The 12,834-nt window shown below is 36.6% G+C and overlaps 1 protein-coding gene across 4 annotated transcripts in view; it reads right to left on the bottom strand.

Annotated features, from left to right (window-relative positions):
* hpca (hippocalcin) overlaps positions 1 to 12,834 on the bottom strand; it is a 55,737-nt gene that overhangs the window by 3,666 nt on the left and 39,237 nt on the right. For all 4 annotated transcript variants that reach the window (XM_079830026.1, XM_079830027.1, XM_079830028.1 and 1 more), the window contains 3 exons: positions 11,034 to 11,180; positions 5,752 to 6,033; positions 2,421 to 2,526 (listed from right to left, as the gene is read on the bottom strand). In XM_079830026.1, coding sequence (XP_079686152.1) covers positions 2,421 to 2,526; positions 5,752 to 6,033; positions 11,034 to 11,129 — 484 coding nt within the window. In that variant the 5' untranslated portion in view covers positions 11,130 to 11,180. The remainder of the gene's footprint in view (positions 1 to 2,420; positions 2,527 to 5,751; positions 6,034 to 11,033; positions 11,181 to 12,834) is intronic.

Below are 12,834 nucleotides of genomic sequence, written 5' to 3'. Positions count from 1 at the left end.
TCCCACTCGAACATATTATGTATTCAGTCCATTTTATCTCACGAAATTCAAATGATAAATGCCGTTTTGCCGCTCTTTAATGTGACGACTGATCACTGTATAGGCGCGTCAATTCAAGCGGCCGCGGCGCGCGCGAGAGAACGCGATCATCTCTTCCAGAAGAATAAACATGAATTAATATCTTAAGGTATATTGAGGATAACACTTACTGAAACGTATCATATGTCGTGTAATCGCTCAATCAGTGTTTCAACTGCGGAAAGACGTCAAACAGCTTGTAAACAATGTCACGCAGCATCATTTACCTCAGAGTCAGAAGTCATAATTCACTAGAGAAATCAACTCTTTCACTAAATATATGCACTATATTATCACTAACAGGTTAAGTAGAATTTAAATTTATATTTATATTTATATTTATATATATATATATATATATATATATTTATATATATATATATATATATATATATATATATATATATATATATATATATATATATATATATATATATATATATATATATATATATATATATATATATATATATATATATATATATATATATATATATATATATATATATATTAATTCTACTTAACCTGTTAGTGATGTCTTGATTATTTAATGCTATGTTTAGATAAATCTGTCATGAAAATTACAGTCACTAAGATTATATTTCAACAACGAATTGGAGAAAAAACATAATTTTATAATTAGATTTAGGAGTTAATGCAAAAACTGCCTTATGTGAAGTTTACATGTTAGCACACAATGTGTTATTTGAGTGTTGATTATCCTATATCTAAAAATGAATATCAGCTGAATATAGGCCCATAGTTTGGGCTCTGTTGTTAACCTTAAATATTATAGTAATAATGTGCAAGTAAGGGCTCCCTATATAGTTTACAGCATTATCTTTAAGAAACTTTTAGTTATAATTTAACTAATTTAAGGACCGACACAATTTTGTCAGTAAACCACTGTTTAATAAAAAATAAATAAAAAGCCATTTTTTAAAACTGTACCGAACCCGTACCGAACCGTGACTTCAAAACCGAGGTACGTACCGGACCGTCAGTTTTGTGTACGGTTACACCCCTACTATATGATAATTGAAATGAGCTGATGACATCACCGTTTTCCCCAGAGCGGCTGTACGGCCGAATCAAATTCTGTTGCACTATTTTCCTGTTTAACACTGTGAAGCTGCTTTGAAACAATCTGCATTGTAAAAAGCGCTATATAAATAAAGTTGACTTGACTTGCTCTGGCTTGTTCCTCCAAGGAACTTTGCGCTCCCTCTCAAAGACGTTTGCGTTCCGCCGACAAACTTTGCGTTAAAAAATGTATCATAGTTTCTAAGGGGAGCGCAAAAGTTTTGAGAACGAAAGCAAAGTATCTTGGGGAAACTCAAAATGTTTCGTGGAGAGGGAGGAACGCAAAGGTTTTGCGAGAGAATGTTTCTCGGGGGAACGCAAAACGCAAAGTTTCTCCAGGGAACAAAAATCGTTTTGTGAGCAAATGCAAGGTTTCTCCGGGGAACAGCAAACATTTTGCAATAGAAAGCAAAGTTTCTCGGGGGAATGCAAAACGTATGCGAGAGACCGCAATAGCATTGACTTATTATTTTTCCTCCCATCTCACTTTTTTTCCCACCCCCATGTCCCTTTAGGGGCTCCGTAAAGTTCAACTTGAAAGTGAACTTGAATATTACAATTTAAAATAACTCTTTAGCTTTTTAAGCAGGCTCTATCAGCAGCCGTTTCTCTAGTCTTCAGTCACATGATCCTTCAGAATCCATTCTACTATACTGGTGTGCTGCTCAAGATATACTGCTTATTATTATCAATGTTGAAAAAAGTTGTTTAATATTTTTGTGGAAACTAATATTTTGGGGGGATAAATAGAAAGTTCAAAAGAACAGCACTTATTTGATATAAATCTGTACTATTTAAATAAATATTATATGAATAATATTTATATATAAAGAAATAAATAAAAAAAACATATGTCTTTACTGTCACTTTACTGATAAATTGAATGTATCCTTTTAATAATCCCAAGTTTTGAATGCAAGTGCACAATTAGGTGCTGTGCCACATTCTCAAGCCATTGTTCTGGTGGAAAACAGTTTACTGGTTACAGTATTTTGTGCACCAGTGCCACATTATCTGATTTATAAAGTATATTTAAATCGCTTTTTGAAAATTAAAAAAAAAAAAGTTAAACCAAACATTCTTATGCACCACCTTGAGGCTGCTGAAAATGCCACCTCATGCAGCCCACACATGCTCTGTGTGCGTGCGTGCATACTATACATTTATTGAAAATAAATCACATTTGCTATTTAATAATCACACTAGGCCATTTTGTGAATTCAATTCAAAATGAATTCAAGAATTGGTCCAAATTTTACCATCATTGTTCAGGTCCATTTGTCTGAATATCTTATCCGTCCTCTTCTCTGGTGTGGATTCATCCTCAGGCATTTTCATCACCGATGACACCATCTTATAAATGGCCTGTTAAGAGATATGAATGATGAACCAGGTTAAAAAAAATATCTAAATTATCAGTAGACCACCCTTATCTGTATACTCTGTTCAATCAGTATATCATCCTGCACCGAGATTCTACATGAGCCATGAAGTAGAAAGCAAACTCAAGCAGGGAAACTTCATAGGCTTTTTCAGCTCATTTACCACTAAATCAGAGATGTCGGTTTTAAGTCAATAAATTATTTTTGAGCAATAATGATATTCACAGTTGGGCAGACTGCTGGTGCCGAACTCTCGGCTAAGCCCTCCACCTTTTAAAAGCAGCGGCCGTGATAAAATATGCAGCACGCTGCAATCTCTGAGTGCCAGCCAACTGTAACCTCCATGAGCTCGCGGATAATCCCACCGTTCTGCACACACAGGGATAAACCCCCGGTTAAATTTAACTTGTTAATCCAACAGAGAAGAGAGCCGGCGCGGGTGCTACAGCCCTCCTCTATCGCCGCGATCTTCGCCAGTCAGGCGTCGCACAGAGCGGAGTTTTGCCAAGCCTGGTTGAGGGAGACTGGTACCAACTGAGCATGCTAAGCACATGCTAATAGCTTCTCTATTCCCACAGCACAGGCTGACAGGGGAGCATTCATCTGGGACAGCTCGCTATTATATTTGTGCTTGATCTCTCCACCAGGGGTCAGGCTTCTCATCTGTGTGCTTTCTGCAAAATTATGAAGCCCTGTACTGTACTTAGAAGTCACTGCTGGTTTATAAGGAGAATGGGTTTCTGAGTTTGAAATAGAAGCTTACTTGCTCGCTATTTGAAAAAATATATACAATTTTAACATTTTTTGTAAAAAAAAAATAAATAAAAATTAATTAGTCAATACAATACATAGCTTTACTGTACATACTATACTAATAGTGCGGACATAGTAATATTTTATGGTAGTATGCTATCCTGAACATTGTCCGTCGGTTTATGATCAATGATGCTGATAAATTTGAATCATTATGAGAAACAACAAAGGAGAACAAATATTGAGGCTATATTGAATATATAGCCTAAATATTGAAAGGCTATGTGCACTGATAATAAGTATCATATTAGTTAGAATAAAACTACTCAATATAAATTAAATATTTTGATTCTTTCATTTCATAAAAGATAAAAGCAAATGTTTTTCTTTCATCCAACAATCACAAAGTCACTCAAGTCAACAAACAGGAGTATTTCTTGATCCATAATTTGTGAGATGCTATCTGTCAAATTCTAACCATCATAAGACTAATGTGCTCAATAACACTAAATAAATAGTTGAAATAAAACTGTATTTAACATTTGTAAATGCCTTTCTAAATGTATTTAATATTTTCATTTTCACACACTGTGAATATAGGCTACTGTATACAGTACAACTTTTAAAAATGTTCAAATGTTATCATGTTTGTGCTTTTGGAAAATTATATTTGCTATCCTTAATTGGGCTTATTATTTAGTTTTTTAGGCTAATTTTGAGCACAAACATTTATTCATATTACTGTCTACTTTCACGTAACTGGTATTATGAAGATGTATATGTGAGAATTACTGCATTGTGACAGCTGACATTTAAAAATGCGTGCAAAACAATCCCGAGCCCTTTATTGCAGTGTATTTGCAGGGTGTTTTAAACATGCTGTGAAACAGCGACATATTATAAATGTCAAAGAGAAACAATATCGTTGGAATCAGTTTCAAAACGTTTTTTTTTCCAGCTGATGAATAAAAACAATAAGAGCCAATCAAAATCCACCAGACTTTCAAGAGCGCGAGCATTTAAAGTGGCAGACGACAAAACAGAACAATATTGTCCGCTGGTGTGGAAGCTATCGTTCTTGGTGTGAACGGGCCTGTTAGCTGGTCTGACCAATCTGGTTAGGCCAGTCAGTTTTGGTAGTTTGACCGCTTGTCAGCTGGTAAGGCTGGAAGACCAGCTGGCCAACCAACTAAACATCAGTTTGACAAGCTAACTAAAAGTTCAGGGGCCCGTTCTTCGTACGTGGCTAACTCAGTTAGCTCGATTTGATTGTTGGTGATTTGACATGATCTTGGATTGTTTGGTTCTTCGAAGCTCATCCTGGACTTGCTGTCATAGTAACAGGTCCGTAAACTCAAACCTGCTCGCGAGCGGCTTATTTCATGTAAACAGGATTAGATTGCATCTTGAGGTGATACTTAAAATCTGTCCCAGCCACTGCTACTTTATTACAAGAGTTCATTACTGAACCAGGGGCAATAATAATAATATTAAATAATAATATAAAAATGTTATATTGTATATGTATATGAGAATGTATAATGTTGTGTATAATACTATAGACACAGCCACTTGATTGAGCGATTTATTTGTGATGGAATAATTACTTTATATAATTTTGTTTTTATTGGTTTACACACATGTTGTACAGTTAATCTGAGCCGTGCATTAAGTGATCACGGATATTATGGGAGTGGCTTGATGCAGCGCAAGAGAGGATAATTTGATCTTGACCCATAAGAAACTTAAATACTGTCACGTTACAAATCTGCTTCAAATTGAATTAAAAATTAAATTACAACATTGAAATAAAAATGTAAAGGGTGTACAAATACTGTATAAAATCGTGAATATAAATAATTGGTAATCATGTTAAAAAAAAAACATTTATCATTTATCTATTATAACTTTTATGTTGGTTTGGTCGTTTGGCTGTTTCCTTATAAAGGTTCAGAAATTCGTGGGGTTTTTTTTGTGTAATTTGTCAAGTTTTTTGCCAGGTGGCTTTTTAATTATATGATGTCATTACGTTGCTGTCTTGACGCCAGCCAATCGCTGCATTGCTGATCATGGTTTCGAGTATCGATGCATCTGCCCTCTTCAGGGGAAAAAAGAACGCTCAGTAATCTTAGATCATTTAATCCAGATATTTTAATCCAATCCGCAAATTCGTTTGAAGAACCAAATTAGCCAGAGATCAGTTATCACGATTAAAAGATCTGGGATCTGTCAAATCATCTTAGATGTATTAAGCGAGGTACGAAGAACGGGCCCCAGGATTATTAGCAGCATCAAACGTCTAATCTCCAAATAATCCATAGGCATATTTGCTTATCAAAATCATCACAGCATTGAGAAAATCAGCGTATAGATGCAATATACTGTACATTTGCTTTATTTTAAGAGTGGATTCATAGTGTAAACTACAGCACAAGCATCGCAGAATGATTCTGACCTGCACAATCTCTAGCATTTCATCACGGCTGATGTAACCGTTTCCGTCCAGATCGTACATGCTGAAGGCCCACTTCAGCTTCTGCTCCAGTTTCCCCCGTGATGTCACGCTCAGAGCAATGATGAACTCCCGGAAGTCGATGGTCCCATCGTTGTTGGTGTCAAATGTACGGAAGACGTGCTCAGCGAACTTAGAGGCATCACCGTATGGGAAGAAGTTGGCATAGATCTTCTTAAATTCTTCGACGTTCAAATGCCCACTGGGACAGTCTTTGAGGAACCCCTGTTTAGAGTGAACAACATATATTGCCATTAGTGCCATGCTTTAAGTGGCTCCTTTATTAGAATATGACATCTCAGGTCAGAGATACAAGCATCCCAAAACCCCCAAACTCATAATGATGCTGTAATTTTCACTAAGGCTATGTCTTCATCCTTCACAAACAGCCAAGGTGATTGTGAGTTTAATTCCAAGACGGAAGGTTGAGCGTTATTATAATGCCAAATGTCAAAAGTGCATTTTTTATTTAGCATTTTCATCTGTCAGTCATGGAAGCCTATTCTGGTTGATACAGCCAGAAGCGTTTAATACACAATGACAATGTTTAATACAGGAGCAAAGCAAATTCAATTCTAGCACAAGAGGATGGAGAGATTCATGAGTGCACAGGGCAAACGTTTGAGGCAATTCATAAAAGAGCACTGCATATTTGAGAGCACGAGTCCAGTTTTGCATGTAAGGAGAGAATCAAACTTGTGAATTACATGGATGTACTCTTGTGTTACAATACGCTTTTTTTTGTTGACATTTGGCAGAATAATAATGCCATAGAAGATCTATTGCTGCATTCACGTCCTCGTGGGAAATCAGAATTATGACATGTGTGTTCAAGTGATTTTTTTAATACTAAAATAAACTAGCTGGACAATTCAGTATTTCTTTCTTATTTAATTTCCCAATAAAGACAGGAAACATTTTAGGCGCATAATGAAACGCAAAGGATGCACATTAGTTGTGTAATTGTATAATCTGTGTATTTTATCAGTCGTGTGCCTCAGAAAGTGATTTGAAATATAGTTTGATTGCACAAGCCTGTCAGACCATAAATTGCATCTACACAACACAAAATGTGTACAAACTACACAAACTAACAGTCATTTCCGACAGTACTTGAATTCACAATATGATCTGAGATTTTTCAGCCCCAGAGACTCCGTGGCTCATGATAAAGTAGCTTAAATGTACATACATATGCCCTTAACCATAACCTTCTGGCACAAGGGGCATTCTGGGGCAACCAACCCTGGGATACATTTTTACTGTAAACCATTTCCCATGAACACCACTTGAACATAGAGACATACTGCACTAAATGCTATATTTAACCATATTTTTGGGAAAGGGTTGCTGTTTTCATGTTAAAATATGCATATGGATAAATACCATACACTCTCAGAAAATAATGTGCAAAAAGTTTACCTTTAGGGAACTTTGCCACTAATTTATCCGTAAAATGTTCATAGTATTGGCTTAAGGGTAAATATTACTATTATTAATATTCACCTTTTAGGGATAGATAAGGTTCAAAGTTCCTTTAAGGGTATTACTCCAGTGACAATTGTTGTATCCCTAAAGGTAAAATTTTTGCACATTTTGTCTAACAGTATGATGGAGAGCTATTTACGTGAGATAATATTAACAAAGTCCAATCATCTACCCTCCATGTAGAGTAAACAGGGGCCCAAAAGTGTTTGGAACCAAAGTCGCACATTGCAAAAATGATTTTCCTACTTTCCTACTAGTCTTTTTGTCTTGGTTCTCCAGTACAAATATCTAAACGTTCTCAGACCAAGATATATTTCCTTGCGAAGCAAAATAAGTTAAGATATAGACCAATTTGGAGTTTGCAAACAGCAATGATGCAGAAAATGACAGCTCTGCCGTAGCAGTCTATGGAAGCTGGAGTATTTGTAGGAAATAAACTTGTTATTCTGTCATTTTCCTCAGAACTGTGAGTTTATATCCCGCAATTCAGACTTTTTCCCCCTCAGAATGTGGTTTAAACTCACAATTGCGAGTTATATAGTCCTAATTGGGAGATATAAATAGATAAAAATGTTATAGGCCTAGGTTTAAATATTATTTCATGCTGCATCTGTATGGCTAATACATTATGCCCCCTGTGAACTGCATATGTGAATATTACATAGATCTGTTGTTTATATCAAAGTCTTGCTTTAATAGTAGACTAATCATCGCAGGTTTCATCAGTCCAGTCTGTCCGTTTAATGGCTTGGAACCATAAATGTCTGCGTTTAGCCTCAAAAGGCCTCTTCGACGATGCTATACTCTATTAAAAATGATGACCATCTTTTATTTGCATTCCGATTCTAACATCCAAAGACATTTCTCTTATTTCGTTGATTTTGCCTGTTCTCTTCCAGGTGTTACCACTGTTTTTCTGCCACCACAATGCGCACGCAGCTGCAAGTGACGTAACTGTGACGTCTGCTCCAAATTGGTCTATTAAGCTTTGTTTGCTTAAAAAGTGAATCAAAGTTTAGTGAGACAATGCATAAAACAAGATAATATTTGTAATATTTGTTATTTTGCCAATGGAAACTTAATTTAAAGGGAAAACTAGTTTATTTTTCAGATTAAAAAAAAAATTGTACTGGACAACAAGGCTGTAACCATGTCTTAGACATTTGGGGGGACCAACATGTTTTTTTTGTGGGGGGGGGGGGACGCACCCACCGCTAGCCTAGCTTAGCACAAAGACTGGAGGTAAACGGCTCCTGCTAGCCTACTGCTCAATAAGTGACAAAATAACGCCAACATTTTCATATTTACATGTTGTGATGTGTATAGTTACATCGTGTACTAAGACCGACGGAAAATGAAAAGTTGCGATTTTCTAGACCGGTATGGCTTGGGACTATTCTCTCATTCCTGCGTAATAACCAAGGACTATTTTCATGCGCTGCGTAATATCAATGTGTCACAGGGTGTTTTGGTGACGGTTCATGTTCATGTTTCATGTTTCATGTTTCATGTTTTCAGTTTGTCATGTTCACAGTCATGTTTTGTCTTGTCATGCACTTCATGGTTTTTGTCATGTGATTCCCTGGCCCTCATGTGATCCTGTCATATGTTCTTGTCATGTCATTAGGCTTGTTTGAGATGAGCAAAATCTGCGCAGAACCGATCACCGGTGATCAGCGCGAGATGCATGCTGGTTAGAAATGTGTCCGAGGGCGGTCCACCTTGCTCTGATGTCATGCCGACGTATGTCAAAAAACTCTTGCGAGCGAAAGGCGGATGTGTCGGATTCTGCAGTTGAGCGCAGTTGCTCTCCACAGACTGCGCTGAGCAAAAGCATGATGGGAAACGACTTGCTGACGACCCAGCTTAATGCTTATTGGTTTAAACAACCGTGATGTATGGTTCTTTTTAAAAATGTTTGATTTTAAAACTCTGATATCATGTTTTTATGTGTGAATATTCCCAAACTCTCTAACAAAGGCGATCTCTCTGTGGGTTATGTGATTGTTGTCATATTTATAAATATATATATATATATATATATATATATATATATATATATATATATATATATATATATATATATATATATATATATATATATATATATACAAGCATGTATGTAGGCCTAATTAAAGTAAAAATGATTTATAAACACGTCTTTCGAATGGAAATAAATAACAAAAACTTTGGGTGTCTTGTTCATAATATTTATTTTCATATTCAACTTAAATTACATCCAGTTTATCAGCAACAAAGCGCACGAGTGTGAATCCTGCGATATCTGCCTTTGATCTCGCAGGTGTCTGATCCACTACGAGAAGAGAGAACTGTCCTGCTTGCCTGCACTTTTTTCACTCCTTCCCTCACTGCAGCCGCCTAGTCTCGGCTGAACTGCAGGCGAGGCGAGGCGCATCTCAAACAAGCCTATTGGTTCATTGTTTAATCATTGTTTACAGCTGTCCCTTGTCCTGTCATTAGCCCATGTGTATTTAGCCCTCATGTTTGCCATGTGTCTTCGTCTGTTATTGTATGTTGTAACCCTCTGTTGGCAAGTTTTATGTCAAGTCAACGCAACTCAACTTCTTGTTTTTTGTATTGCATTGCCAAGTCTTTTGTTTTATGTTTTGGACTAAGTTAATAATAAACTGCACTTGGGTTCTCAACTTGCCTCTTCAGTGGACTTTCGTTGCACAATGCGCCGCTGCACCCATGCTATTAAGCACGGTAAAAGTTCCAGTTCTATGTAGTTATAAAGTAAACCGTTTGCAAATAATATATATTTTTAAATATGCGCACATTCACTCTTATTTTCGTCTGCCTGATCTTGTCGTGTCAAATGTCATATTTTCAATTCAAAATGGTGAAATTTCGTAAAAGCTGTCAAGTAGTTTGCATCACTTGATATTACTGTTGGTTGCTGAATGTTTTTATTGTAAAACAGTTGTCAAATATTAAATGTTTAGCTACTTCCATCTTACGACACACTGCTATAACTAAAGAAGCCCCGCCTTCTTTGATTTGATTGGCCATCTCGCTCATTCTGACAGTGACGAATGCTGTTAGACCACTAAGGCAAACCACTTTTACTTTCACAAATTTTTGTCATCCTAGCAACACAAAAAGAGTGGTGTGTAATGGAGTACAGCATAGCAGCATCAAGAGTATCAAATATTGGGGGGGACAATTTGGCCATTTCTAATTATTCGTGGGGACTTGACCCCCTCAATGTCTATGGTGGTTACAGCCCTGCTGGACAACAAAACAAAAATACTGAGTAAGGCCCTGATCACACAGAACGCGTTTTTCAGGTCTGAAAATGCGAGGCACACCTCACTGCCTTTTTTGGTTGACGTTTCTTAATTTAGAAAATAACAGTGTGCTGTGTTTTAGGCAAACCCTGAATCAGCTGTGCTGTCAGTCTAATCAAGATAATGGTCACCACAACAGAAAGCCCGCCTCTCCATTCATTCGATTGGACAATGGGGAAAAAATGCGATGACGCTGGGCGCTTTTCTGAAAAAAGGCACCTCCTGCTGCGAAAACGCATTCTGTGTGATCGAAGCCTAAGAAAACAGTTTTTTTTTTTTTTGCAGTGCACTTAAAAATGTATAATTGTCACTGCATCAGATAACTCTATATGTAAATGTAAATAAATGTACTATATCAAAACCATTTGGCATTAATTATAAAGAAAGATTTTCAAGAAAAAAAAGCATATTTCAAGATGTTCCGACCTTGTACCACTCCTGCAGCTCGTGGTCAGTGAACTCCGTGTTCTCCCTCAGGTCCTGTAGCATCTCGGGCCTGAGTTTGCTGTTCTGTTTTCCCATAATGATACGTCTCTGTGTGCGCAGTGACAATACCAAGGCCCCGGGTCAGACCTGTTGACAAAGATGATACGAGGATCAATGAGGTGAGACCTGAAAACATTTAGAGTAGTTTACGAGTTCAAGTGATGAGAAGGAGTTTTAGTTATGAGGTCAGGGGTCAAGTGATTAGATGCCGCCATGGTATTGCGAACATGAAATTTAAGCTAATTAAAAAACCACAAGCTTCTTCCAAATCTTAACGTGTGTTTGAACTCTCTTGCTCTGGTGTGACACCCATCGGGGCTCAGTGAACTCTAATGTCTCCCCTGACATTACATGGATAATTAGAGCCAATGTGTTGGTGTGTGATGTTGGTATATGTGTGTGTATGAACATATCCATTAGTGAATTAATAGCACCCTTCTGGGCTGACTCATTCTCACATCCTGAGTACAAAAAGTGCTCTGATAAAAATACATAAACGTCCTTATGCTGTTAATAAACGCTGCAAAAGGAAATGTACAAATAAATCGGTCCAAATGTGAGGTAGAAAAACAGCCGTTCTCCCATGATGTTTAGAGAGCACTGCCTTGCCTAATTAATAAGAGAGCCGCCCACAATTACTGCGAGACGGGCAGCGATCCGAGGCCAAGCAGTGCACCGCGGCAAAAACACTGGAGGAGGATGAGTACACACAAACAAGACTCTCCGAGATATATGTGAGCATCCAGCACTGAGCACTAGGCACATTTATCTCAAATGCAAAGGGAGCGGCGTGAGCTCAATGAAGAACGATTATATGACTGTAGGCCTATGTGATAGAGGCAAAAGCCTGCTTTGAGTTTAAGCTAAATTACCTTACATAAGCATTGAGAAAAAGAACATCCTCCAAACTGTATCACTTTCAGGGAGGCTAATTTTTGCACGATTACGGATGATAGCAGCCTGTCTGATTTGATTTTCCACCCCATGCTGAGTGTGTGTATTCCCGGGAGAGAAAAAACCCACCAGAGAGAGATCAGATGAAGAAAACCTAATTTAAAGCTACTTTTTTAGCTCTCCATAAGCATGATCTGGGGGAGGAGTCATCGTTTTACGAAAGGCCACTGATGAAGTTCAGATTAGTTCAGGGGCGTGGCTAAGGGTGGGTCTACAATAAGAACAGCCAATAAAAAAACTGTAAAAGTTTCTGCTTAGTTTTTCTCTGTACATTTTTTGCTATTTTAAACTCTTGCATTTAGAAGAGGCATGATCAAGAAAATCCAGTCATTATTTACCATCACGTGGTCCAATCCTGACTTTATTTTTTCTACGTAACACAAAAGACGATATTTTGAAAAATGTTTTGTTGTTGTCAATTTATTTTGGACCCCATTGAAAGAAAGAAAGTAATGTACAGTAGGTTTATGACGACATGAGGGTGAGTAAATTATTTTAAATAAAAAATTTTGGTTGAATTATAAAATAAAAGCTTGATGTTTTAAGAAATTAAATAACTAAAACTAAATAAATATGAATGCTGTAAAATTATGGTATAGTTGTTATTATATTATTTTATATTTTACAGTTAAATATTACAATAGTAATTATAGTTAATATTTATTTTTTTATTTATTATTATCATATCACAAATTCTGCAGCCCTACAAACAAGCACAGCAAACCTGGTGTTTTTTTTTATTATTATTATTTTAATAAATTATTGTAATTTTTAAAAGGTTTTCCCC

Source organism: Gobio gobio (genome assembly GCF_949357685.1).
Source record: "Gobio gobio genome assembly, chromosome: 11".
Lineage (NCBI taxonomy): Eukaryota > Metazoa > Chordata > Actinopteri > Cypriniformes > Gobionidae > Gobio > Gobio gobio.
The sequence above is the reverse complement of the archived record's forward strand: the minus strand, read 5'-3'. Positions and strand labels throughout refer to the sequence as shown.